This window comes from Penicillium brevicompactum, assembly GCF_028827555.1.
Source record: "Penicillium brevicompactum strain IBT 35665 chromosome Unknown utg000001l_segment0_segment0, whole genome shotgun sequence".
NCBI classification, from domain to species: Eukaryota; Fungi; Ascomycota; class Eurotiomycetes; order Eurotiales; family Aspergillaceae; genus Penicillium; species Penicillium brevicompactum.
Window position 1 is genome coordinate 6,651,057 of NW_026623203.1, and position 22,132 is coordinate 6,673,188.

General features: G+C 50.4%; 11 protein-coding genes across 11 annotated transcripts; 9 read left to right on the plus strand and 2 right to left on the minus strand.

Annotated features, from left to right (window-relative positions):
• Nucleotides 1-130: 130 nt before the first annotated feature.
• Nucleotides 131-694, plus strand: N7506_002098 (60S ribosomal protein eL43; the record flags this gene model as incomplete). The annotated part of the gene is made up of 5 exons (XM_056951394.1): nt 131-149; nt 205-235; nt 321-377; nt 429-536; nt 631-694. 5 exons carry the CDS (start codon nt 131-133, stop codon nt 692-694), a joined length of 279 nt encoding a protein of 92 aa, XP_056817309.1.
• Nucleotides 695-1,585: 891 nt separating this feature from the next.
• N7506_002099 (putative PHD and RING finger domain protein) lies at nt 1,586-3,477 on the plus strand (the record flags this gene model as incomplete). Its single annotated transcript, XM_056951395.1, has 2 exons — nt 1,586-1,817; nt 1,895-3,477. 2 exons carry the CDS (start codon nt 1,586-1,588, stop codon nt 3,475-3,477), a joined length of 1,815 nt encoding a protein of 604 aa, XP_056817310.1.
• Nucleotides 3,478-4,156: 679 nt separating this feature from the next.
• On the plus strand, nt 4,157-5,332 carry N7506_002100 (D-mandelate dehydrogenase-like dehydrogenase; the record flags this gene model as incomplete). Its single annotated transcript, XM_056951396.1, has 3 exons — nt 4,157-4,345; nt 4,456-4,531; nt 4,596-5,332. The coding sequence occupies 3 exons, from the start codon at nt 4,157-4,159 to the stop codon at nt 5,330-5,332; spliced, it is 1,002 nt and encodes a 333-aa protein (XP_056817311.1).
• A 767-nt stretch (nt 5,333-6,099) lies between these two features.
• On the plus strand, nt 6,100-7,322 carry N7506_002101 (malate dehydrogenase; the record flags this gene model as incomplete). Its single annotated transcript, XM_056951397.1, has 5 exons — nt 6,100-6,168; nt 6,234-6,432; nt 6,487-6,497; nt 6,573-6,918; nt 6,970-7,322. The coding sequence occupies 5 exons, from the start codon at nt 6,100-6,102 to the stop codon at nt 7,320-7,322; spliced, it is 978 nt and encodes a 325-aa protein (XP_056817312.1).
• Nucleotides 7,323-8,506: 1,184 nt separating this feature from the next.
• N7506_002102 (DUF1996 domain-containing protein) lies at nt 8,507-9,539 on the plus strand (the record flags this gene model as incomplete). The annotated part of the gene is made up of 2 exons (XM_056951398.1): nt 8,507-8,744; nt 8,803-9,539. The coding sequence occupies 2 exons, from the start codon at nt 8,507-8,509 to the stop codon at nt 9,537-9,539; spliced, it is 975 nt and encodes a 324-aa protein (XP_056817313.1).
• Nucleotides 9,540-9,765: 226 nt separating this feature from the next.
• Nucleotides 9,766-10,667, minus strand: N7506_002103 (SDR family NAD(P)-dependent oxidoreductase; the record flags this gene model as incomplete). Its single annotated transcript, XM_056951399.1, has 2 exons — nt 9,766-9,999; nt 10,047-10,667. The coding sequence occupies 2 exons, from the start codon at nt 10,665-10,667 to the stop codon at nt 9,766-9,768; spliced, it is 855 nt and encodes a 284-aa protein (XP_056817314.1).
• Nucleotides 10,668-10,895: 228 nt separating this feature from the next.
• On the plus strand, nt 10,896-12,039 carry N7506_002104 (alpha/beta hydrolase; the record flags this gene model as incomplete). Its single annotated transcript, XM_056951400.1, has 2 exons — nt 10,896-11,821; nt 11,877-12,039. The coding sequence occupies 2 exons, from the start codon at nt 10,896-10,898 to the stop codon at nt 12,037-12,039; spliced, it is 1,089 nt and encodes a 362-aa protein (XP_056817315.1).
• A 554-nt stretch (nt 12,040-12,593) lies between these two features.
• On the plus strand, nt 12,594-13,076 carry N7506_002105 (uncharacterized protein; the record flags this gene model as incomplete). Its single annotated transcript, XM_056951401.1, has 1 exon — nt 12,594-13,076. The coding sequence occupies one exon, from the start codon at nt 12,594-12,596 to the stop codon at nt 13,074-13,076; it is 483 nt and encodes a 160-aa protein (XP_056817316.1).
• A 1,989-nt stretch (nt 13,077-15,065) lies between these two features.
• Nucleotides 15,066-16,724, plus strand: N7506_002106 (adaptor protein STE50; the record flags this gene model as incomplete). Its single annotated transcript, XM_056951402.1, has 3 exons — nt 15,066-15,333; nt 15,394-15,555; nt 15,610-16,724. The coding sequence occupies 3 exons, from the start codon at nt 15,066-15,068 to the stop codon at nt 16,722-16,724; spliced, it is 1,545 nt and encodes a 514-aa protein (XP_056817317.1).
• A 791-nt stretch (nt 16,725-17,515) lies between these two features.
• N7506_002107 (uncharacterized protein) lies at nt 17,516-19,445 on the plus strand (the record flags this gene model as incomplete). The annotated part of the gene is made up of 2 exons (XM_056951403.1): nt 17,516-17,834; nt 17,914-19,445. The coding sequence occupies 2 exons, from the start codon at nt 17,516-17,518 to the stop codon at nt 19,443-19,445; spliced, it is 1,851 nt and encodes a 616-aa protein (XP_056817318.1).
• A 762-nt stretch (nt 19,446-20,207) lies between these two features.
• On the minus strand, nt 20,208-21,651 carry N7506_002108 (chitin deacetylase CDA6; the record flags this gene model as incomplete). The annotated part of the gene is made up of 2 exons (XM_056951404.1): nt 20,208-21,379; nt 21,435-21,651. The coding sequence occupies 2 exons, from the start codon at nt 21,649-21,651 to the stop codon at nt 20,208-20,210; spliced, it is 1,389 nt and encodes a 462-aa protein (XP_056817319.1).
• Nucleotides 21,652-22,132: the final 481 nt, after the last annotated feature.

A 22,132-nucleotide genomic window follows, 5' to 3' on the forward strand; every position in this document is an offset into this window, starting at 1 on the left:
CAAAAAGGGTCAGGTGATCGCACTGCGCCAAGAGCCCTAAGCGAGAATCCACAGCACAACCCGCCCTCATTCAAAGCGTCTTTTTTGAACTCCTGTCCAGTACCCATCTTCATCCTCGACACCAGCCAAGATGACGAAGCGCACCAAGAGTATGTTGCACTCGCTATACCCTCTATTTTGACCATTGCTAATTATTTTCTACAGAGGTCGGCATCGCCGGTAAATACGGAACGAGGTATGACACCAATGCGCCCACGCGATTTCCTCGAAATTCGAAATATCCTTCCACACGAACAATCGACATCTAACCCCTCTCACAGATACGGTGCTTCTCTGCGTAAGCAGATCAAGAAGATCGAGACTCAGCAGCACGCCCGGTACGTTCACCGCGACTCCCCACAACCATCGCTCGACTAATAAATATTCAGTTACACCTGCACCTTCTGCGGTAAGAACACCGTGAAGCGCAAGGCCACCGGTATCTGGGAGTGCCACGGCTGCAACAAGACCGTCGCCGGCGGTGCCTACGCCGTTTCGTAAGTTTCGCCTCGTGTGACTGGATCGGGGACCATCTCGGACAGACGCACACAACCCGACCCAAGCATCTACTAACCTTTCCTCCTGCTACAGCACCCCCGCTGCCGCCGCCACCCGCTCCACCATCCGTCGTCTCCGTGAGATTGCTGAGGTTTAAATGGGAGGATGTGGTTTCATTTCTCTTTACGGTTACGTCTGAATACCAAAAATGAATGAAAAAATTCGGGAATACGATTTTTGTGCATGCGATTTCGCCTCATTGCGTACTTCTGCGATATGGACCCAACTCGCCTCGGTCGCTGCCTACTAGACTTGTCGCCAACCTTCGCCTTTCACTCGATGACTTCTTTTTGCGAATTGGGGACATTTGGACGAATTGCGAACCGACAGCCAATGAGGACTTGCGCACGAGTCACGTAGATCGAATACCGATGGAGCCTATCGGTCACTTGACCTTCTGGTCATTACTAGCGTATCTCATGGTGGCTTTTCACCCAGCCATTGGACATGTGCAGATGTCATCATTCAGCATCCATCTATGAGTCCTACGTACATATCGGGACTTATGATGGACTTTGGACGTGCGCGCATGGTCCACTTCAGCTGATCCTCATCCGATCTTCAAAGATGACTAATGTGAGAACTCTGAGCCCCAGGCGCGATTCAATTTCGAACTGAGTCTGGGCGCCTAACGGGGTTTCATCGTAGATTAGTCTTGTCTCTCTGGCCTTTGCGTAGTACGGGGGGACCCTTGGAGATGGAGGGGGGAAACCCGGGGAGATAGGAGGGGGATAAATCGTCCCAACACATAAAGCCATGAAATCAATAAATGTATTCTTGAAGTGCATTAAAGAACGCAAATGACTCCGAGGGCATTTACCGATCTGCCCGAGTTAACTGGAGAGTCATTCCAATCCAGGGCATCATTCGCCTCCGTCACGTTCCTGTTTTGCGTTAGTCCGGCAATCCGGCCCACCTTCAAAAGGCCGCTCCACCTTCTTCGCTTCTACACCTTCTTCGCTCATGGACTTCAACTTTTATTATATTCATGTCAGACACCTGTATTGTTTGTTTGGGAGACCTGGGGGAGGGTACGGGTGATCCTTTGGAGCCCGTGGGAGACCTCAGCCTCAAAGATGAGGACTCCCAGATCGCCCAGTTGCTGCCCTGCGGTCATATTCTACACAATAATTGTCTGAAGCCATGGGTGGAACGAGCAAACAGCTGTCCCATATGCCGACGAAGTTTTAATATGGTGGAGTTGAGTGACCGGCCTGGAGGTATATGACGCCCCTTCCTTGAATTATGACATATTCACTTGGAATCATCTGTACTAACCGTTGATGATGCGATATAGGCTCTGTTATCTCCTCATATGCCGTTCAAGATCGAACCCAAACGGCCGAAGTTGATCCTTCTATGATCATTGAATACGTGGAGGATGACTTGGCCGACTACGTCCCATGCACGATATGCGGGTTGGCCGATAACGAAGATGTCCTTCTTTTGTGTGACGGATGCGATACACCGTCCCATTTATATTGTCTCGGGCTAGATGAGATTCCATCGGGAGCATGGTATTGCCAACAATGCGAGTCGCATCGTGCACTGGGTCCGGCGCCCGAGGTACCGGCGCGACCATCGCGGGCTGAGCAGCGTAGCCAGCGCACCCGAGCTCAACAGCGACGTCTTCAAAATCGCAACCAGACAAACTCTCTACATTGGGCACGGGTTTGGCAGTCTGTTTGGGACAACCTCAACCTCGATCTGGACTTTCCGTTCGACGACGATCGATCCGCGGAACGTGTGATCCAGCAGCGCCGTCGCGAGGAGGCTAACCAGCGCGAATTCCAAGCGTGGCAACGTCGTTTCGAGGTCGCTGAGCGACAAGGCGGCGGAAACCGCTTTCGCGAGGCAGCGCCCTTGTTCGATGTCGAGGCCGCCCGCCCGTCGCGCCCTCGGGTGCCTAGAGTCCCATCTCCCGAGCCAGAGTCACTGGAGGAAATGCGTGCATGGAATGCATTTGAAAGAGCACGAGAAATTGAGAACAATCCAAATGCAGCTAGGAAGCGCAAAGAACCCACCATGTCGCCTTCTCCAGAGCCCACCGAGCCTCAGCGCAAGCTGAAGCGCCCTCGAACAAGAAGGCCGCAAGAGCTCGCTGCCCTGGCTCAACAGAGTCAAACTGGTGAATCGTCTCGAGCCGGTGCCGCAAGTTCTAGCGCACGATCGAACGGTGATACCACGGCTGGACCAAGTGGACCAAGCTTCCTCTCGTCATTACTGAAGGAAGTCGAAGACGCACCCAGTCGAACTAATTCATACGGACCCTCCGCCTCGACATCTGTCGCACCAACCGACCACCCCTCACCAGGTCCCTCCTCTCCATCTATCTCTCCAACCTCTTCCGGCTTTTCGTCTCCCCTCTTCTCAGCCACACCCCCACCTTTCTCACGCAGCCGTCCCATCTCTCCTCTCCAATTATCTTCCCCATCCGAACCACCATCCCCTCCATTCTCCCCCGAGCTTCCACTCTCTACCAACCCACCACCCAACAAAGGCGAATCTACTCGCAACACCATCCGACCTCGCTCCCGCCTCCCCCATCGTCTCACCGTCGCCCACTCCCGCTCCCCCGACTCATCACCCACCCGCACCGGTCCATCCCTGGCTCTGAAAGCAGACATCCAGAAAATGGTCGGCACAGCATTAAAGCCCCATTATAAAAAGAAAACCATCTCGAAAGACCAATACACCAATATCAACCGCAGTATCTCGCGCATGCTCTACGAGCGAGTCGGTGACCGCGAAACCCTCGAGCCGGACGAACGAACGAACCTCGATACAGAGGCGAAGCACGAAGTGCAGAATACGATCGATGCGCTGAAGAGGAAAAGCAAAGATAAGCAGAAACAGCGCGCTGCGGATGATGTTTCATGATTGTTATATCGGCATTTGATGGCGTTTATCACAGCGATTCGGAACCATAGCATTCGGTCATTTGTTTTGGCGTTTAGCAGATTGTTCTGTTTGTTCTTTAGCGCGAATCTGCGGGAGTTTTCGTCGAGTTCTTGAATCTGATTCAATCTGGGTTGGTGTTTTGGGGCTGGCCTGCTTGTTCTCTTTTACATATCATATTTCAACACTTGTGGTGTTGGACTTTTATATCTATATTCATAGACACTCAATGGTCGCTTTGGACAATCTTGGATATCTTCCAATCTGGAATTTTATTTTGGAACAATTGATTGGCCTTGTTCACCTTGACCGAACCCACCATGAATTCATGAAGTCTTCCCGAAGTTGTAGGAACAAGGGACCTCTAGACGAAGTAGAAACCTTGGAAAAAGATCAACAACAAGAAAATATTATACCTAGGAAACTTCCAAGGTTGTGATAAATGACTCAAACCGGTTCTATCAACTTTGAATCCACAAACGACCTCAAAGAATATCCACGGACCGACCAAATAAACAGCCAGAACCTTTTACCGGCCCCGACGCTATATACGAGTGACAACGAACCCGAACAGAAAAGACATGCGAAGAGTATGCCGGTTCTTTTCCGACCAATACCCAGTATTCAAAAAGCTACTTTCGTTCGCAACTACGTCACAGCAATGGCTTCAACCAAACCTCTTGTTTTGTTCTTTAGTCCTGTGCGACATGCGACTCCGGCATATGAGAAGTTGCAGGAAGTAGCCCACACGGAGGTTGTGACTAGCCGAAGCCGCGATGAATTCTTCAATGATGTTGCAACTAAATACCGGGATGCTTTTGCTATCTACCGGACTTCTGCGAGTGGCTCCGTAAGTTCTTCCCTAATTTACCTTGTCAGCCGAGGAGACGTGAAAAGAATACCCAAGTCTGGAGTCAATCTGAGGACTATAGATTTCCAGTAACTTATGAAATTTCATAGGTCGCCGGAAAGTTTGATGCTGATTTCATCAACCGCCTGCCTGCCAGTTGTCGTTATATTTGCCACAACGGCGCTGGTACGTACTGTTCTTCCCCAGAGCATGGAGAGATTCGTCCCAAAGCTTACATTTCTGTCACCAGGATACGACCCTATTGACACCGATGCTTGTGCTGAAAGAGGCATCATAGTTACTAACGCACCCGATCCTGTGACGGATGCCACCGCGGATCTAGCAATGTTTCTCCTCCTAGGAGCTCTCCGCCAGCTAAACCCGGCTATTTCTTCACTACGCGCCGGGAAATTCAAAGCGGGTGTTGATTTTGGCCATGACCCCCAGCAAAAGACCCTTGGAATCCTGGGAATGGGTCGGATCGGCCGGGCATTGAAAGCCCGTTGCGATCCATTCGGCATCAAGACAATCTATCACAATCGCAACCCACTCTCATCACAAGCAGCGGCAGATGCGACGTATGTCTCATTTCAACAATTGCTTGAAACGAGTGACATTATTAGTCTCAATGTGCCCTTGACTTCGGAGACAAAACACCTCATCGGTGCAAAGGAGATCGCTATGATGAAGCCCGGTGTTGTGATTGTAAACACTGCTCGAGGGGCTATCATTGACGAGGCTGCTATGGCAGATGCCCTAGAGACGGGCCATATCGGTGCAGTGGGTCTTGATGTGTATGAAGAGGAGCCTAAGATCAATGAGAAGCTTCTGAAGCAGGAGAGGGCTCTTTTGGTACCTCACGTTGGAACTCATACTACCGAAACATTGGCTAAGATGGAGTCTTGGGCGATGGAGAATGTGCGGTGCGCAATTGCTGGAGAAGATTTGCTTTCTCCTGTTCCTGAACACCAACACCTTGTGCAATAGATTATTTTAGAGCAATTTGAAGTTTTACTTCCGAGCCCTGCAGGTCATGATCAAGTGTTACTTGTTTTAGTATAAATCTGTTAATAAACCCGTGGAAATATCATCGAATATCGGGAATTGAGATGGGGCTAGGTATCTTGAGTGATCCTGCCATAGATCTCTATTTACTATCTATATCTTTGGGCTAGATGAAGCTTACCCTTGGGTGCTAGCTCGGCTTCCAGGCTTGTTCTGATATCCGGGGAAGGAGATATACATACCCCAAAAGCCGCAGTACCTGCATCAACTGGCAGGATGGCGCACTCGTCTGTACCACGACTGCTGTCCTGTCCAGCTTGTCTACCTTCAGTCTTCTTGGCCGGTATCTACCCTGTTGGGAAATGGGAAATTTCCCCCATAAACAGCGAGTGCCATGAGACATCCCCGGTTCGAACCCAGCAACCGACTTATCAGCCAGTCCTGCTGACGTTCCTACCCTCTCATTTTTTTTCTTCATTTTTTTTTCTCTCTGACCGTGTATGATACCTATCGGCTGTCATCCATATGTCCTATGTCCTCCAGGGCTCCGTGGTGGCTCTAGTCGGCTGAACCCGTAGGCTGAAAGTATAACCGATGCCGGGGTCCTCCTCGGAGTGAAAGCCGCGCCAGCGCGATAAATGGATGAATACTGCAGGAGAAACCTATATATTTAAGGGTTCCAAGGTTCTGGCATTCGATTGTGACAACATTCAAATCAGACCTCGGGATACTTGAACTTGAACATCATCATGGGCAAAATTGCACTCATCGGCGCCGCGGGCCAGATTGGCACACCTCTCAGCCTGCTTTGTAAATCTGTAAGCAATGACCAAACTACCTGGACTATATGAGAATGGCACTTTACTGACTTGTCTTTTTCCAGAGTGATCTCTTCGACGAGATTTCACTTTACGATATCGTGCACGTTCCAGGTATCGCGACGGATCTGATGCACATCGACACCAAAGCCAAGGTCAGCGGCTACCTTCCCGAGGATGGAGGCCTGAAGAAGGCTCTTACTGGTGCGGACATTGTCGTCGTTACTGCTGGTATTGCGCGGAAGCCCGGAATGACAAGAGATGGTGAGTAATGGCGGACCCCAATAATTCTTCCACGAATCTAACGAGAACCTACAGATCTTTTCAAGGTATCGTTTCCCAAAAGAATCCATGAAGATGGCTCCGTGGCATAGAGATTGTCACGACTTACTGATTCGAACCAGACCAATGCTGGCATCATTCGCGACATCTTTTTTGAGATCGCAGAGACTTGCCCTAATGCTATTTCCTGCATTGTGACCAACCCAGTGAATTCCACTGTTCCAGTCGCAGCCGAGGCTCTCACGAAAGCCGGCGTCTTTGAGCCCACTCGTCTTTTCGGTGTTACGACGCTGGACGTAGTACGTGCCTCCACATTCGCTGCACACGCCCTCGGTGGAAGCGCCGAGCCCAAGCATTTTAAAGTCCCGGTCATCGGTGGCCACAGCGGAGCTACCATTCTCCCTCTATATAGCCAGGCCAAGCCTGCTGTCAATTTGAGCGATGAGGAGTTGGCACCCGTCATAAACCGTGAGATCCTTGATATCAGATAACAGAGAGCTGTACTAACAGACGAAACAGGTGTGCAATTCGGCGGCGATGAGATCGTGAAGAGTAAGCAAGGGGCCGGAAGCGCCACGACGTGTATGGCGTATGCTGGTTTCCGCTTTGTTAAGGCTGTTATGTCTGCTCGGGATGGCCAGACTGTGTCGGAGGAGGCATACGTTTATCTACCAGGCGTTCCTGGAGGCAAGGAAATCGCTGCCCAACTTGGTGTGGATTACTTTGCTGTTAAAATTGAGATCGGTAAGAATGGTGCTTCTCAGGCGCTTCCCATCGGCCAGATATCTGCGAACGAAGAGAAGTTGCTTGAGGTTGCTGTGAGTGATCTCAAGGCAAATATTGCAACTGGAGTCTCATTCATGCGCTCGTGAAATTCCATATGATGCATCTTTTCTATCCTCAACCCTGGAATGAGTGGAAGGAAATTGAAGCTTATTTAACAAGGAGTTGACGGAGCTAAATCCAATTTATGGGCTCTCATAACGGTGGTTGAGAAACGTCCATCCTTGTATCCGCACTTTGCTTGTCGCAGTGGCCCAGGTGGTATTTAATTGTTCAAGAAAGTTTTAAAACCATTGTCCGAGAATAGACATGGAAAAAGGCCGGATCAAGCCGGCTGAATCCATGGAATGCGAAATTCAATCTGATTGCCGTTGTTGAACCACGGTGCCTTTAGATCAAATCAACAATTCATTTCCTGGGTCCTTGCAGGATCGCAGAACATATTAACATTCTCATTCGCTGTATGCAAGACGATGGACTGGCGTAGCTGAATGAAAATTTATCACTAGACAGCTAATGGATCGAAGGAGGTGTATCACGGACAAGATAGATGAATCTAGATAATTTGCCGTGATTTTCAGCTTTATTTTTATATAAAAATCTTAGAAAGGCCGACCAGAGACAATGGCTTGGTATCTTTTGCGCTAGGTAGCCAGTTGCCGAGCAAACATCTATTTTGGAACTGATCTTCGATGGTTCGTTCATCTGTATTATGAATAGGCATGCCCCGGTGTTTAGTGCAAAACCGATTTCAAGGAGTTCACGCACGTCGGCCGGGACCCCTCACTGCTCTGATGTGCTCTCTTATATCGAAGAATGTCGGATTGTTGCCCAGCCCAACGAGATGAGTTTGCCTCGGCCATATATTCCACAAAAAGCGAAGTCCCTGGAGTGTTTCAAGTTTCAACCCAAGCTCCCTAGAGCTAAATGCCAAGACCTCGCGTGGACTATATGAAACGCTGGACTGGCATGACAGCGAGGGTCGGGACCCCACCATAGTAGATCGTTACAGGTTAATCGAGTTTAACATTTTGAAACAATCCGCTTAACGCTTGTAGCTTTTACCGACTATCGTGAAAATATGGTTTGATAGAATCCTAGTGCTGATGGGTCTTGGAGCACTATATGGACCCTCATTCCTGATCTAGTTGACGATACTCCGTAGCGTTGAAGTACTTAAAGCAGGGGTTTAACCTCCCCTCCCATCATTCTCATCCTCTCATTCTTTTTGTATACTTCAAGCATTTTAATTTTCTTTTCATTCTTTACTGCCATGCGCAATTCCATTCTTTTGTCTGCCCTGGCGGCAGGCCTTTCTAACGCCTATACTGTCACCGTTTCGGATTTCATGATGTTCAAGAACATTGATCCAATTGTGCTCCCTGGTCAATATACCAGCCATATGCACAGCTTCTTCGGATCGGATGCTATCACCGTTAATACAACCACTTCGGCTGAGCTCCAAAAGGGTTGCTCCACCACCGAGAACCCAAATGACTTCTCAACATACTGTAATCCTCCCATATTCAACGCACCGAGGCTGCGAAAACTGACAATCATGAAAAATAGGGGTTCCAACTTTGTATCTCGTGGAGGATGACGGCAAGACCTACACGCCTATCAAGCCAATGCGTTTCAGCGCGTACTATGAGCAGCCAGAATCCGCCGAAATCGCCATCCCACAAAACTTCAAAGACGTTGCCGGAAACGCCTCTGCAACTTCCCAAGCCGACGTGGAAGATAACGCCGGCATCAGCTGGTTCTGCGAAGGCGACGCCACAGAGGACAAAGACGCAGCCGCGTTCCCAACCAAGACATGCTCCACCCACCTGCAGACTCTGCTTTTGTTCCACGACTGCGTGAACACAGAGACCCTCGAGTCGGCCTACTCAGGAAACCCCCGCGTGAACACTGGATATGGCGATAATTGGTGCCCATCGGACATGAAGCGCATTCCTCAGCTTCGGTTCTCTATTCGATATGATTTGCGCAAGTTGCTTCCAGATGGATGGTCTGGAGCTCCCCCTCTGGCTCTGGCTTGTGGTTCCTCTTACTGCTCTCACGGAGATTTCATCAACGGATGGATGCCGGAGGCAGCGCAGAACATGGTGGATGATGCCGGCGCTAAATATGAATATTTCGCTGTTGATGGTCCTCTTGGTGATGCGAGTGATGGCTCCATCTGCGGAGCTGAGAATGCTCAAGATAGTGACCCCACGCATGGCACAAGCGATTACTTTGAAAGCTTGAAGATGATGGGGAAGATGACCATGCGGGCTCGGAGACATCACAAGCGCCGTCACTGAGGGGAGGAGTTTGTGTATCTTGGTTCGCTTAGACGAAGGCGAGAAGAGATCAACTGGTAAATTCTGTATTTTTATAGATGTGCTTTGGATCTAGTGATCTGTAAATCTTGCCGGTTCCAAGGTTGTCATTATGCACACTTACATTATTTACAAGAAAAAACAAAAGACCTTTAGCAAGAAGACATTTCATGTAGCCATCAGATACAACTAGGTACCAGATTGCGCACTATGCGTTGACACTTGCACTCTTGGTCATGCCAATTCCCACTGCGGCCGTCGTGCCGGCATCAACAGGGAGAATCACACCCGTCATCCATCGCGCATGGGGTCCCGCAAGAAAGACCACAGCTCCTGCACAGTCCCACCCGTTTCCCTCAGTTCCCAATAGACTCCGTTTCCGTCGGGCCTCTCTGGCTTCTTCGCTCATCCCATTTCCATACATCATGGGCGTATAAAGCATCTGCTGCGTGATTAGAGTAGAAGCATCACGGCGAGGGTTGAACTTACCCCAGGACACACACAGTTCACTCGAATGCCCTCTGGCGAGTGATGTGCTGCCATAGCGCGGGTCATATTGACTATAGCGCCTTTGGCAGTGGGATATAGCAAATGAGGCGTTCCACCCTTCAGCCCAGCAACGCTTCCCATGTTGACGATACTTCCTTTAATTTCGCCATCATTTTTGGCCATCTGCGGGATGGCATACTTGGCCATTTGTACCATACTAGCGACGTTGGTCTCCATGCTCTTTGCCCACTGTGCCATGTCAACATCTACCGCGGTTCCAGCTGCACCTCCGATTCCGACATTGTTGATCAGAATATCCAATCGACCGAATGTCTCAATCGTGTAGCGTACTGCTGCTTCGCAGTCCTCTTCTGATGTGACATCTGCGCGATATGCAAATGCTCGACCACGATTTGGTTTTGAATGGACATATTCCACGGTCTTATCCGTCCACTCCAAGTTCAGATCGATACATATGACGTCGCAGCCATCATCGGCTAGGAGAATTGATATTGCTCGTCCGTTTCCAATGCCGTCACCCAGACAGCCTGCGCCGGTGACAATTGCGACTTTTCCAACCAAGGAACGTGACGGGGGATCGGAAGGGATACCAGGATCCATGGCTATGACACTTTGGGTTGAGATTGGGTCCAGCCATGTAGACACGGTCGCATTTCTATATACCCCATCTTGAAATACGCTCAAGGCGATTTTCATGCGGGGTACTTTATGCTTAGACGTGAGGTTCTGAGGTGCCGGTCGGTAGCCGAGCCGAGGTGGGTGGGGTAGTGTTGATCGTGCAACACGCCTCCAGACTTACGTCTATCAATACACCCAACCTCGCATACAATGGCTGATTTCTCTGAATATGCTGGCCCCAGCGCTGAATGGCTGGCCGTGGAGGCTGTGCTGCCCGCACCACCTACAGGCCTGTCGATAGAGCAAATGAAGGATTTGCAAAACAAAGGCCGCGAGGACTCCGCTGCGCAGGACATGATCGACCAAGGACTTAGCTCTGTGGTCCAGATGCACGACCACACAATCACGGCGCGGGATGGCGCTGTCCTCGAAGCGCGTACCTACCGCCCCGCCGGCGTTCCTATCTCCGAGCGTCTACCTGTTTATCTTCATCTTCATGGTGGTGGTTTCCTGATCGGCACACTGGCGTCGGAGGATGCAACATGCTCTCGTATTGTTGCGTCGCGCCTCCAGAATAATACTCCCGTGGTGGTTCTCAATGTAAACTACCGACACACCCCCGAGCACAAGTACCCCGTCGCTTGGAATGATAGCGAGGATGCTTTTGTCTGGCTACACGAGCACATTGCTGAGATTGGAGGGATAAGTGAGCAAGTTGTGGTCGGCGGCATCTCAGCGGGCGCATGGTTGACTGCCTCGTTGACGCTGGCGCAATTGCGTGGCGAGGATAAGCGCTTAGCAGCCTGCCCCAAGATCGCGGGTCAGGTTCTTATGATCCCTTGTCTGGTACAGTGGGATCACTATGCACCTCGGCAGGAGCTGCTCAAGAGCCCTGAGCTTTCGAGCTATATCCAATGTGCCCAGGCGCCTGTTCTGCCAGTTGAGCGAATGAGGTTGTTTAGCGGACTACTTGGTCTCAACGAGGCCAAGGATGCCGCTGGAGATCTTCGCATGAACCCTGGAAACGCATCTGCTGAGGACGTCAAGAACTTGCCTCCTACCACCTTCGGAGTGGCAGGAAATGACCCTTTGCGAGACGAAGGCCTGTTTTATGGAAAGCATCTTGCCGAGAACGGGTAAGCTTGTCTCATCACTAATGCGCCCAATTTGCTGATTCATTTTCTCTTCCAGTGTTCCTACCGATGTGCACGTTTTCCGTGGTGTGCCTCATGGTTTCCGACGGTGGGGAGACAAACTGCCTGGAAGCAAGAAGTGGGACGAAGTTATGAGCCACGGAATCTCCTGGGCCCTGTCGAAGCCATCGGCTGGACCATTTGTGATCCACTCGGATTAAGTTGAGCAGTATAAGCATTGAGCCAAAGATCTACCAGGGGTATGGCATTGGAAGATTGAACAGCTCTGCAAATGAGGGCTTTGGTATTGCGCTAGAAAGTAAGAGTCGCTTCCATGAGCGCTATAAAGCATATTATATCAGTGACCGAGACGCTGGGGCTCCAATAGACATAATGGACATCAATGGGCAGAGAAGGGTTGAAGTCGAACAAACAATCGAGACTCCCCCGTGAGGCAACACATTCACCGCTCGCGGACCCACAACACCGATTGTCCGATCTGGCAGCCGTTATTGCGAGACTTACCAATTGTCTGCCCTCTGCTCTATTGTTTACGGAGTACATGCAATGTAATTCCAATTCGCATCTGAAGATCCCGCATTGATTCAAAAAGGGCGGGCCCTCTTCGCCTCATCCTACACCTGCGCATCGCACCAAAGTTTGCGCTCAGCCCAAGTCACCAGTACCTCGCCCTAAGGGCATCCAACACCCCACGGAGACATAAAAGGCACCCTGTGGCCCCGATTCCATACAAACCTACCGGCACGCCTACAAAATGCCTCCTTCCAACTCCAACGGCGTCTCCTCCACCCCCGACGCCCTCGAATCCGATCTCCTGGTCAAACTGTCAGCGAGTTGCGCGCTTGAAGACCTACAAGAGAACCTCCTCGGATCGCTCCACCGCCTGGGCTGGACCGAAAAGGTGACCACCCTAGCAACAGAACTCCTCCGCGCTGGCCGCTGCGAGACCTTCGACGATGTGCTGGCCGCGGTCCTAGCCTCGGCAGAAGGCCGACACCACCCCGCCCTGGGCTCCAAGGCAACGAACGGCGACTCGGCATCAAATGGCACCAAGGAGACGAACGGAACAAAGAAGGGGAACAAGGACACGCCATATGACCCGCTCAAGTTTATAGAGGAGGTCAATGTGCGCATACCCGAACCGGTCGTCGAGGAGGGCGTCCGTGGATTGAAAGAGATTCTGCGAGAAGTGGCTGACCTTGAGGGGGAGAGCACCCCGAATGGAGAAAAGAAGTAATGCGCCCAGAGGGTATTTTTGTGAATGTGAACATGCATTTTTGTCTTTGACTTTAAAGGAGTACAACTTGGTTTCGGCTCTTTACACGCCCATGGCACTGGTGGTGACATACGGATTAAAAAGCTGCTCTGCATCAGATAGATATGGGATACATTGGAGTTCTGCGATTTCCTCGTCCAACATTCGTGTTTTGCTAATTGACGTCTTTCCTGGCGCGTTAGTTATCGATAAATCTTGGGGCGATGACGCAGTAGGCCGGTTGAGCCTCAAGAGGGTCTTTGAATAGTAACTTCCAAGGTCCAAGCTTGCAAGTTGAAAAATCAAGTCCAGACAGCACGGCGTATGATGTCTAGGTAAGAATCTGCTATCTTGTTTGATCTTCCAAAATGAATTTGATCGATGACGCCCTTAGATCTGTGTAAGTCTGAATTCTACAAGGCCATATTTCGCTTCCTCCCCACTTACAACATGATGATCTTATTATACTCGAAGACATTGATACAGGCATACGAGTAGGAAACATGGGCCGAAACGACCTAACATGAGTCCCATATACGAGAAAACAGTATCTATACTTGATCCAGAGCAGTGGGGTGGGCATATCTCATCCAGCAAGGACACCATGGAAAAGGCCCCATGGAATGGAATTTGGATTGCCTTGGATCAGTCTGTCGGACATACCTAGGTATCCTCGAGAGTCAGATCAGATCTCTCCAAGGTAGTTGAAAGACGTTCACTGTTCTACTGTAAAGCCCCCAGGAGAGGCGACATCAGGTACAGCCAGTAAGATAATGAGGCGAGTGTATGGTAGTCCATTGGCTGGTCAGGTAGCTGACGAGTCAGATCAGATCAGACTGGGCACCTACTGTACGCAACCCTCGCAATACCCATGGGCGACATCTCCAATACTTTTCTTGTTTAGCCAACCAGGCCCCGGTAGCACAAAACGATGCCCAATGGTCTCTCGTTCCATTGTGATGCATACTCTGCATGATCTGGACATGATGTTCAGGTAGGCACTTGTCATATAGTTCGTGATAGAGACGGAGTATCTATAGGCTGGAAAAATTGCTAAAATGAAGATTGGGAAGACTTGCTATTGGGCTTCTGCAGGGCCTTGAGGGACTTGAAAAGGGTTGGCCGCGCTACAACGGCTCTCATCTGAGACCTACATGATCCACCGTGATCCAATCCGATCGGCCAGAGCGTCTGGCTCAGATGTATGTTTCAACCTACCACAGTGAGCAGAAAGCGGCAAGATCTAAGCAGTGAATGGGAAATAGAACGCCAAGAAGTAGCATCGGGAGTCCGGTAGGCAGACATGCACCCATGATGTCAATTGGCGTTAGTTGGCAGAGTGGCGACTTGAATCTCCTGTTGAGATTCAGGATGCTAGTGTGTATAGCAAGTGCCCGGGGCATGCCAAAAGTGACAGCTCTAGCGGGGTCTGTCAAGTTCTGTGGAGTGACAAAAATTAAGATTGCCAGCGTCCGGGCCGGGAAGTTAGTCCAGACCCCATCACGTGTTCCCCCAGAAGCGCTTTCGCCTAATCTTCACATCTCTCGCTTTGTCTTGATTATCTTGATCGGATCGAGGAAGATCGAAGATCGTGATATTTCTGCCCAGTTTCGCCGTGACTGTGTGAAGCGCCTCCCCGCTTGGTTTGTTGATTCCCGCGTCTCTCGCCCCTCATCGAAAAAGGAGTCTCCACCAACTTCGCGACACATCAATACACACTATCACCGTGGGTGTTCCTCGAATCAGCTCATGTTTGTCTTGCGACCTGCAAACCATCGCTTCTGAACCATCGCTTTCCAGCTGGCTGCCCGCGCCCGAGACGATAGGGCAATCGGCGCATTACCGCCCTCATTTTGTTTGCCTTGGCCCCAGCTCCCTCAAATCTGGTGGCGGCGCCTGCGCATCTCCCTTAAAATATCCATAATTACTCTCGGGGAATATCAAAATTGTCGCCGAACACTCTCCTTGAATATGTCCCTCCACACCTCTTACCACGCCGACTCCGACGCGGACGATGAATACGAACGCAGCGTGATTACTTCGCCACACCTTCAGATCGATTCGGAATCTTCCCCCACGGACTCCGAGATTCACTCATCCGAACACACTCCCACCAAATTTGGACACCCGATGGACGGCCCTCGTTCCCCGCGAACACTCATGACAGAATGGGGGGTGGATGAATGCAAGGAGTTCCTGACTTCGCTGGGATTACTACAGTATCACGGCATATTCCGCGGTAAGCGCCAGCTCTATCAGGTCACCTAGTGCGCACGGCTTACTGACTGCGAATTTACAGAGAATGGAATCGTCGGCGAAGCGCTCGTTGCGTTGAAGCACGAAGAGTTAAAGGAAATGGGAATCAACAGTGTCGGGCACCGATTGACCATCCTGAAAAGCGTATATGAAATCAAAGTCAAGCAAGATGTCCCCTTAGATGCGGACCATTATATTCCACTCTGTAAGTTTCCAGATCTCGCAATTTTTAGCAGCGGGACTAACATCATGTTCACAGCGGCGGATCAAAGTATGAATGAGACCGCTACTCAGGAAGATCTCGCGCGTTTAATCAAATCAATCCAGCTGCGAGATGAAAAGCTTATGCTGGTTGAAACAGAGCTGCGCCGAATCACCGATGACTATCGCCGGCTGCGGGAAGAAATCCTGCCGGTGATCAAGATAGCCAAAGATCGGTCACATCCATTACCACCGCCGTCTTCAGGCGGCCAGCCTTCAGAGAATTGGCAGGACAGCACAGCCACTCTCACATCACCTTCTCAACTCAACGTCAGCAACAACGATACTTCCACATCGAAGATTGCGCGGGCTTTCTCAAAGCGCATGCATCCTAGTGGCTCTACTCCCAAAAACAATTCGCCTACCCATATTCCACCTATGATTCACGAAGGACGAGCTCATCATGACAATATGAATCCATCAGCCGGTTCTTTGGCGCAAACATCTCATCTGACATCGTCTCTGAGTGGAGGTTCCCAATTATCACCCGGAATCCCTTCCCCAACATCACCCCACACCCATCACGGTCATCCCCAAACTCTCAACCCAAGATCTTATACCCAGCCAAGCTCTGGCACAAACCGGAACACGGCATATGATTACCCCGAACAGACCCCGACGATTCATTCCAGAGATCGTCTAACTCCTAGCCAGCTCCCGTCGTCCCGCGCCGAGACTCCATCTACTGCGTCGCGTCTTGATCCCCGTATGGACCATCGAGCTGAATCGAGGGCTGAGTCACGAGCTGGTGGAGGTGGGAGTGAGAACCCCAGCAGCGTGGAGATATTCAAGTCCTTCCGCGTGTCATGGGAAGATCCCTGCTACAAGGTCCTACCGGCGGCGCTCAAGAAATACAACATCAACTCCGACTGGAAAAACTACGCCCTTTATATTGTCTACGGTGATCAAGAACGTTGTTTGGAATTGCAGGAAAAGCCCCTTCTCCTATTTAAGCAGCTTGAAAAAGAAGGGCGAAAGCCAATGTTCATGTTGCGCAAGATCCACATGGACAATCCTTCAGGCACGCCTGGACCAGGTGCAACTGCACCGAACAGCGCAGGCTTTGAAGGTGGCCGGCAAGGTCAGATCAATCTGCCGGGTGGTGTACTGTGATGAGACACAGTCGAATCTTCTCCTTTTGAACACCAATGTGTGGTTTGAGATACCCGGTGACTTCGACTACCTGTTGGCTCACATTTTTTCTTCTGTTGCATTTTGGCTTTGTGGGAATGCATTCGTCTCTGGTGTTGCCAGTTTTTGTCGGTGTTTTGTGCTATTGGGAAGCCGGTATACCATCTCCAGGGAAACGAACTTTAGGAATGACTTTGGCGTTTCTGCTTCACATGAAGTGCTTCATGCTCCACGCGCTATCATCTCTCATGCTGCATGCTGCATCAGCCTTTTACTTCTTCCCTAGACATTCTTCATTTGCATTGGGTCATCGTCCATTGCGTTAGCATAGTACATACCAAGCTTGAAATTCCAAAGTCCTTGGATGGACTCTTTCTATAACTTCAATGCTTCATTCTGCTTGTGCTCTCAGGAAGTTTCTGACTAGGAACATTCAATTTTCTTCGTCATCGTGTTGAACAGTCTCTTGAGTGATTTTTCGAACCTTGGAAGTATCTCCAGGGCTTGCCCGCCATTGTATTGGGATCAACGATCAAAACCACACTGGATCTGCTATTCAACTACCCAGAAAAATATGATCTCAACCAGGAGTTAGATGATACCCGCAACATTTGCCTTGAAATTAAATTTGGAAATATTCAACGTCATATTATTCTTTTCCTTTTTCATAGATGCTTATCGTCACGTGCGGTCGTGTCACGGACGCGTTTGATAGCGCACTTTGGATTTCCATCTCAAACGACTGAGCCTTCAACCCCGACAATTGAGTACCAATGGGCTGGGATCGTGTCATCCAGGACTCTGACGAGGATGAGCCCATCGAGGGGGATGATCTTCCTCGACCTACTGCCCCTCCCAAACACCTAGAGCCCGCAGTCCAGCAATATCATGACCACGTCCCCGCCGAAGACACGACCCACAGCGCAAACGAGCACGGCTTTGCGCCTGAGGAAAGCACATTCCCACAGCTAAGCGTCAACTTCGATGAATTCCTGCAATCACAGGAAAGAAACCATGCGGGGCAATCATCGTCGCAGCAACGGCGCGAGGAGCGGTGGATTCCAAACACTGAAGGCGCAAGCGGGTCGGCTGGTAGGTTGCGATAAGATCGCATTCGGATTGAACAATATTACCTGGATCTTGCCCATATACTGACTTGCGGCGTTCGTAGGCGGCTCAGGCACCATGATGAGCGAAATTGGGCTTGCCCAGAGAAGGCTACTCGACGACAATGCTTCCGTTGTTGGCCAACAAGTCCCATCTGCCGGGGTATCATATTCAGCCGATTCTATCCAGTCTGCGCCATTTCCCACAATCCCCAGTTCCCACTCCTATCAAATGGGCCCGCCGGATGGTGAACATTTCCCGTACTACCAGACATCCTACGATGCTTACACCAATGGAAACCAGGCTCTGCCGCTCAATCGAATGACTGTGTATGAGTCAAATCCTCAAAATGCTACTAACGGTATCGCTCCATTCCCGGACGGCGTTTCCCCCCAACCCACAGAACCTTGGGTGCAATATCAAGCTGCAGAGTTGAATCCACCCCAACCAGTCTCACAGCCTCGATCACAGCAGCCATTTCCATATTCCCCACACGACACTGAGCCGATATCATCTGTAGCTTCAGTGCAACCGAGTGAGCCAAAATCTATCTCTCTCGGAACGAATATCATTTCCCAACAACAATCTCAGACGAGCGCACACGATGAACTTGCATTGCCGGCCCCGACAGTCGCACAGCCACCCGCGGTTGTAGAGCCACCCGCAAAGAAAAAGCGAGGGCGGCCAAAGAAACAGTCTTTACCAATCAATGATGAAGACGATGAGCTTGCCAACTCTCGGGATCATGAATTCAAAAATCCTGGCGCAAATGGTGCGATTGATCCATCCGATAGTGAAGATACTACGGAGAATGACACCCCGGCCTCAAGTGGAGTCTCCGACGAGTCTGACGAAGAAGATATAGGAACCAATAACCCCGGGAAAGAGGTCAAGGAACCGAAAAAGAAGAGGGCGAAGAAAGCGAAGACAGCACCTGCGCCAATCCCAGATTCCGACGACGACGACAATGTTATATGGATTGATACAAAGCCCATCAATCCCGAAATCGCTAACGAGAATGCCGACCCAAACAAGGGAGAAAATACCTCCAAACAAGACCCCAACAACAAGGCATCGGTTGAACAACCTCCCGATATCCAACCTGCTCAACCTACTACTTCCTCTGCTGTCTCAGCCGACCAAAAGGCCCCACAAGCGGAAGATAAGCCAGCGCCCAAAAAGCGCGGACGCAAGCGAAAGCAACCGGTCGATCAAGAGGAAGTATCCAAAACCACAGATACAGATACTACGGAGCCCGCAAACGCAGGCGCCCAAACCCCCGGTTCCAAACTCGCCGTTCTCGTCGATAACAGTCCCAAGTCTGCATCAGAGACTGACGCCCAGGCCAACGTGCCAGCCAAAGAACCAACCCAAGACACCATCCCTGCCCCTGCTCCGACTCTTTCAACTACGGCTTCAGTCGAGAGTCCTCAGACTCCAAGCAAGCCTGATGCTGGACCTGTCAATACCCCAAAGAACGCAAGAAAGGGCCTTGAAAAGCATAGTCCCATCTCGGCTCGGGGTGGGGTGCCTTACCGGGTGGGGTTGAGTAAGAGGGCGAGGATTGCGCCGCTGCTTAAGATGGTGCGGAAGTAGGTTGATGCACCTCGAATCACGGTTATTATTGTTGCCTATTTTCTTTTGTTCTTTTGCTATCATTATACCCCTCGAGATTCTTCTCGGCGTGCTGATATCTTTCTCGACTCATGTTTTTGTGGTGTATTCCTTTGACTGGTATGAGTATCTGAGATGCATGTTATGATCTGACTCTTTTCTACATTGCGTGGTTGAACTTCATGATCTTCTCAACAGCTCTGATGATTTGGTAGAAATTCTTGTCAGCTAGTCTCTTATCACAATCTTGGAAACCAGTTCCACAACTACCTATTTCCTGTAATTGGCGAATCCATTCTATCGCCAGCACTTCGGGCATTATTTGAGGAGCTTCCAAGGTTGTCAATCTCAATGGACCAAAAAGAGGTTTCCAAGGTTGCGGGCTGATATGATAGGCCGTGTCTTCCAAGGTTCCTAAGATGGTGGGTACCGACCAGCAGTGCAATCAATGATACTAAGGATATCCTTGCCAGGTATAAGAGTGCTACGTACACCATTTTCAACGTATATGGGCAATAGAGAAACGTTCTGGTAGAAGACCTCATCAAGGTTGCATGCACTTTTGCTAAAGACTAACGATTCTGGGCTTGCCCATGGCCCATCAATTTCTGTCAAATTTGCCGGTACGTTCAAACGAATGACTTGTGGCCGAAAAGACCACAGGATAGGTAATAATGTAATGTCAACTGCGTTGAACCCGGCTCAAAACTCCCGAAAATTCCACACAAAGGCCAACATGATTCTTTACATGAACATCGCAACGATGAAAGCAAGGAACAAGGAAGTCATGGCTGCCATGACTGCGGACCCAAGCATTCGGATCTCAGTATCTGCCTCTGACTTGGCATTGACTTCAATCTTTGGGTCCCAGGCATCGCCATTGCCAGGAGCCTCAACTGAACAATATCCAGCATCCTTCTGGCAACCTTTGCCACAATGGTTACTGGTGTTGCCACATGCGTTTTCATTGTTGCAACAGAACCCAAAGGCGGAGCCAAGGCAAGTGTAGTTAGAGCCGCAAGAACCGTCCCAGGATACAGGTTTGTTGGGATCTGCTGAAGCTGGCTTCTTTGGCTTCTTCTTCTGAGTCGGCATGCGGGTGTCCTTGCGATACCACAAGGGTCGGGGATCGCGAAGACAATCTCCAACGGTGATGGCACGGTACCCCAGTCTCTTGATGGCCTTGAGCATATGCTCCGTAAGATTGTGGACTGTCTGCTCATGGGCATCGTGGGCGATGACAAGCCAAGAGGTTGTGAGTGGGTCGCTTTGGAGGACTTGGTGATCGAAGATATCCTTCGATCGCTGGATCAAGTCGGGACTGTCATTCTTGTAGTCGTCGGTGTCAATGTCGTAGAGAATGATGTGGTAGCCAAGCTCACCGAGCTGGTCTCCACATTCTGTGTCAGGGGTGCAGCTGGAATAAGGTGGTCGCATGTAGCTGGGGAAGTAGCCAAGAATGTTGCGTATCGCAGCTTCATTTTTCTCCAACTGTTCACTGCGTTGCGAGGGAGTGACTTTGCTGAGATCCTCGTGAGACCAAGTGTGACTGGCAATCTGGTGACCACTCGAATGCATGCGCTCGATCAAAGAAGCCCAAGGCAAGGTGAGATCATCGATAGCGCCCTTTCCGTTGTTGATACCCGTAATGAAGAAGGTCGCCTTGGCGTCGTACTTGTCCAGCAAGTCTAGCAAATCTCCAGTGTAACGAGTGGGACCATCGTCAAAGGTCAGCGCGATTGTACCCGGAATAGCACACGAGCGAATCTGAGTCGGTCCATAAGGGACTTGTCCAAGGTGTGGTCGGGCAATCTCTTTGGTAGGAGGTCCGTAAGGGGATCGATGGGCATCGCAGTGGCCGTAGTCAATTTTGCAATCCGGGGAGCGGCAGTGAGCCTTGGAAGTACCACAGAAGCCTGTCATTGTTACTGAGATGATCTTTCACCACATCTTCGCACACACACTACATACCTGCACCCGAGCAGCATGTGCCGACTGGGCATTTGCCAATCTTGGGACCACAACGATAATCCGCATTGTTGGGGACATCGCGAGAGTCGAGGCGAGACTGTACGATGTTGGATGACTCCATCGAAACGGTATACACAGGGCCAGCGCCATGAACCTTGGCGAGCAAACAGTTTGCCAGAGGTGCTAAAAGCAAGGCAAATGTAGGATGCAAACGCATCTTGACGGAAGGTACGGGAGGTATATATGAAGTAAGCGATGTGTGATGGTTATGTGGAAGTAATGGTTGGAAATGGAGATAGTCTGAAGAGAGGGAGAAGAGAGAAGAGCAACAGCAAGAAAACGCTGGCAGGAATGAGCTAATATTCTAGTTGGGAAGGTGCGAAACGAGGAAGCTTCGAGTGCATTTGTATCTATTCCGCGAGGAAAGACCATATATCTATGGAGATCCATAATGCATGTCATTGCACCCCACTGGTACAGAATTTTTGATGCGCTCGTGGGTTTAATATCAACGTGGGTATCGTGAGTTCCTTGCCATCTCGGACGTTCAACTGTCGACATCCAGACTGTGCCTTTCAGAGCATGGCGGTGACTGGGTGAAATGACATAATGAAGATTCGGCCATACAGGACGAGTATGCCAGCTGATCCAGAAAGGCTTGGTGGATCCAGTGGGTTTCTGGTGCTAGCGAAAGTACC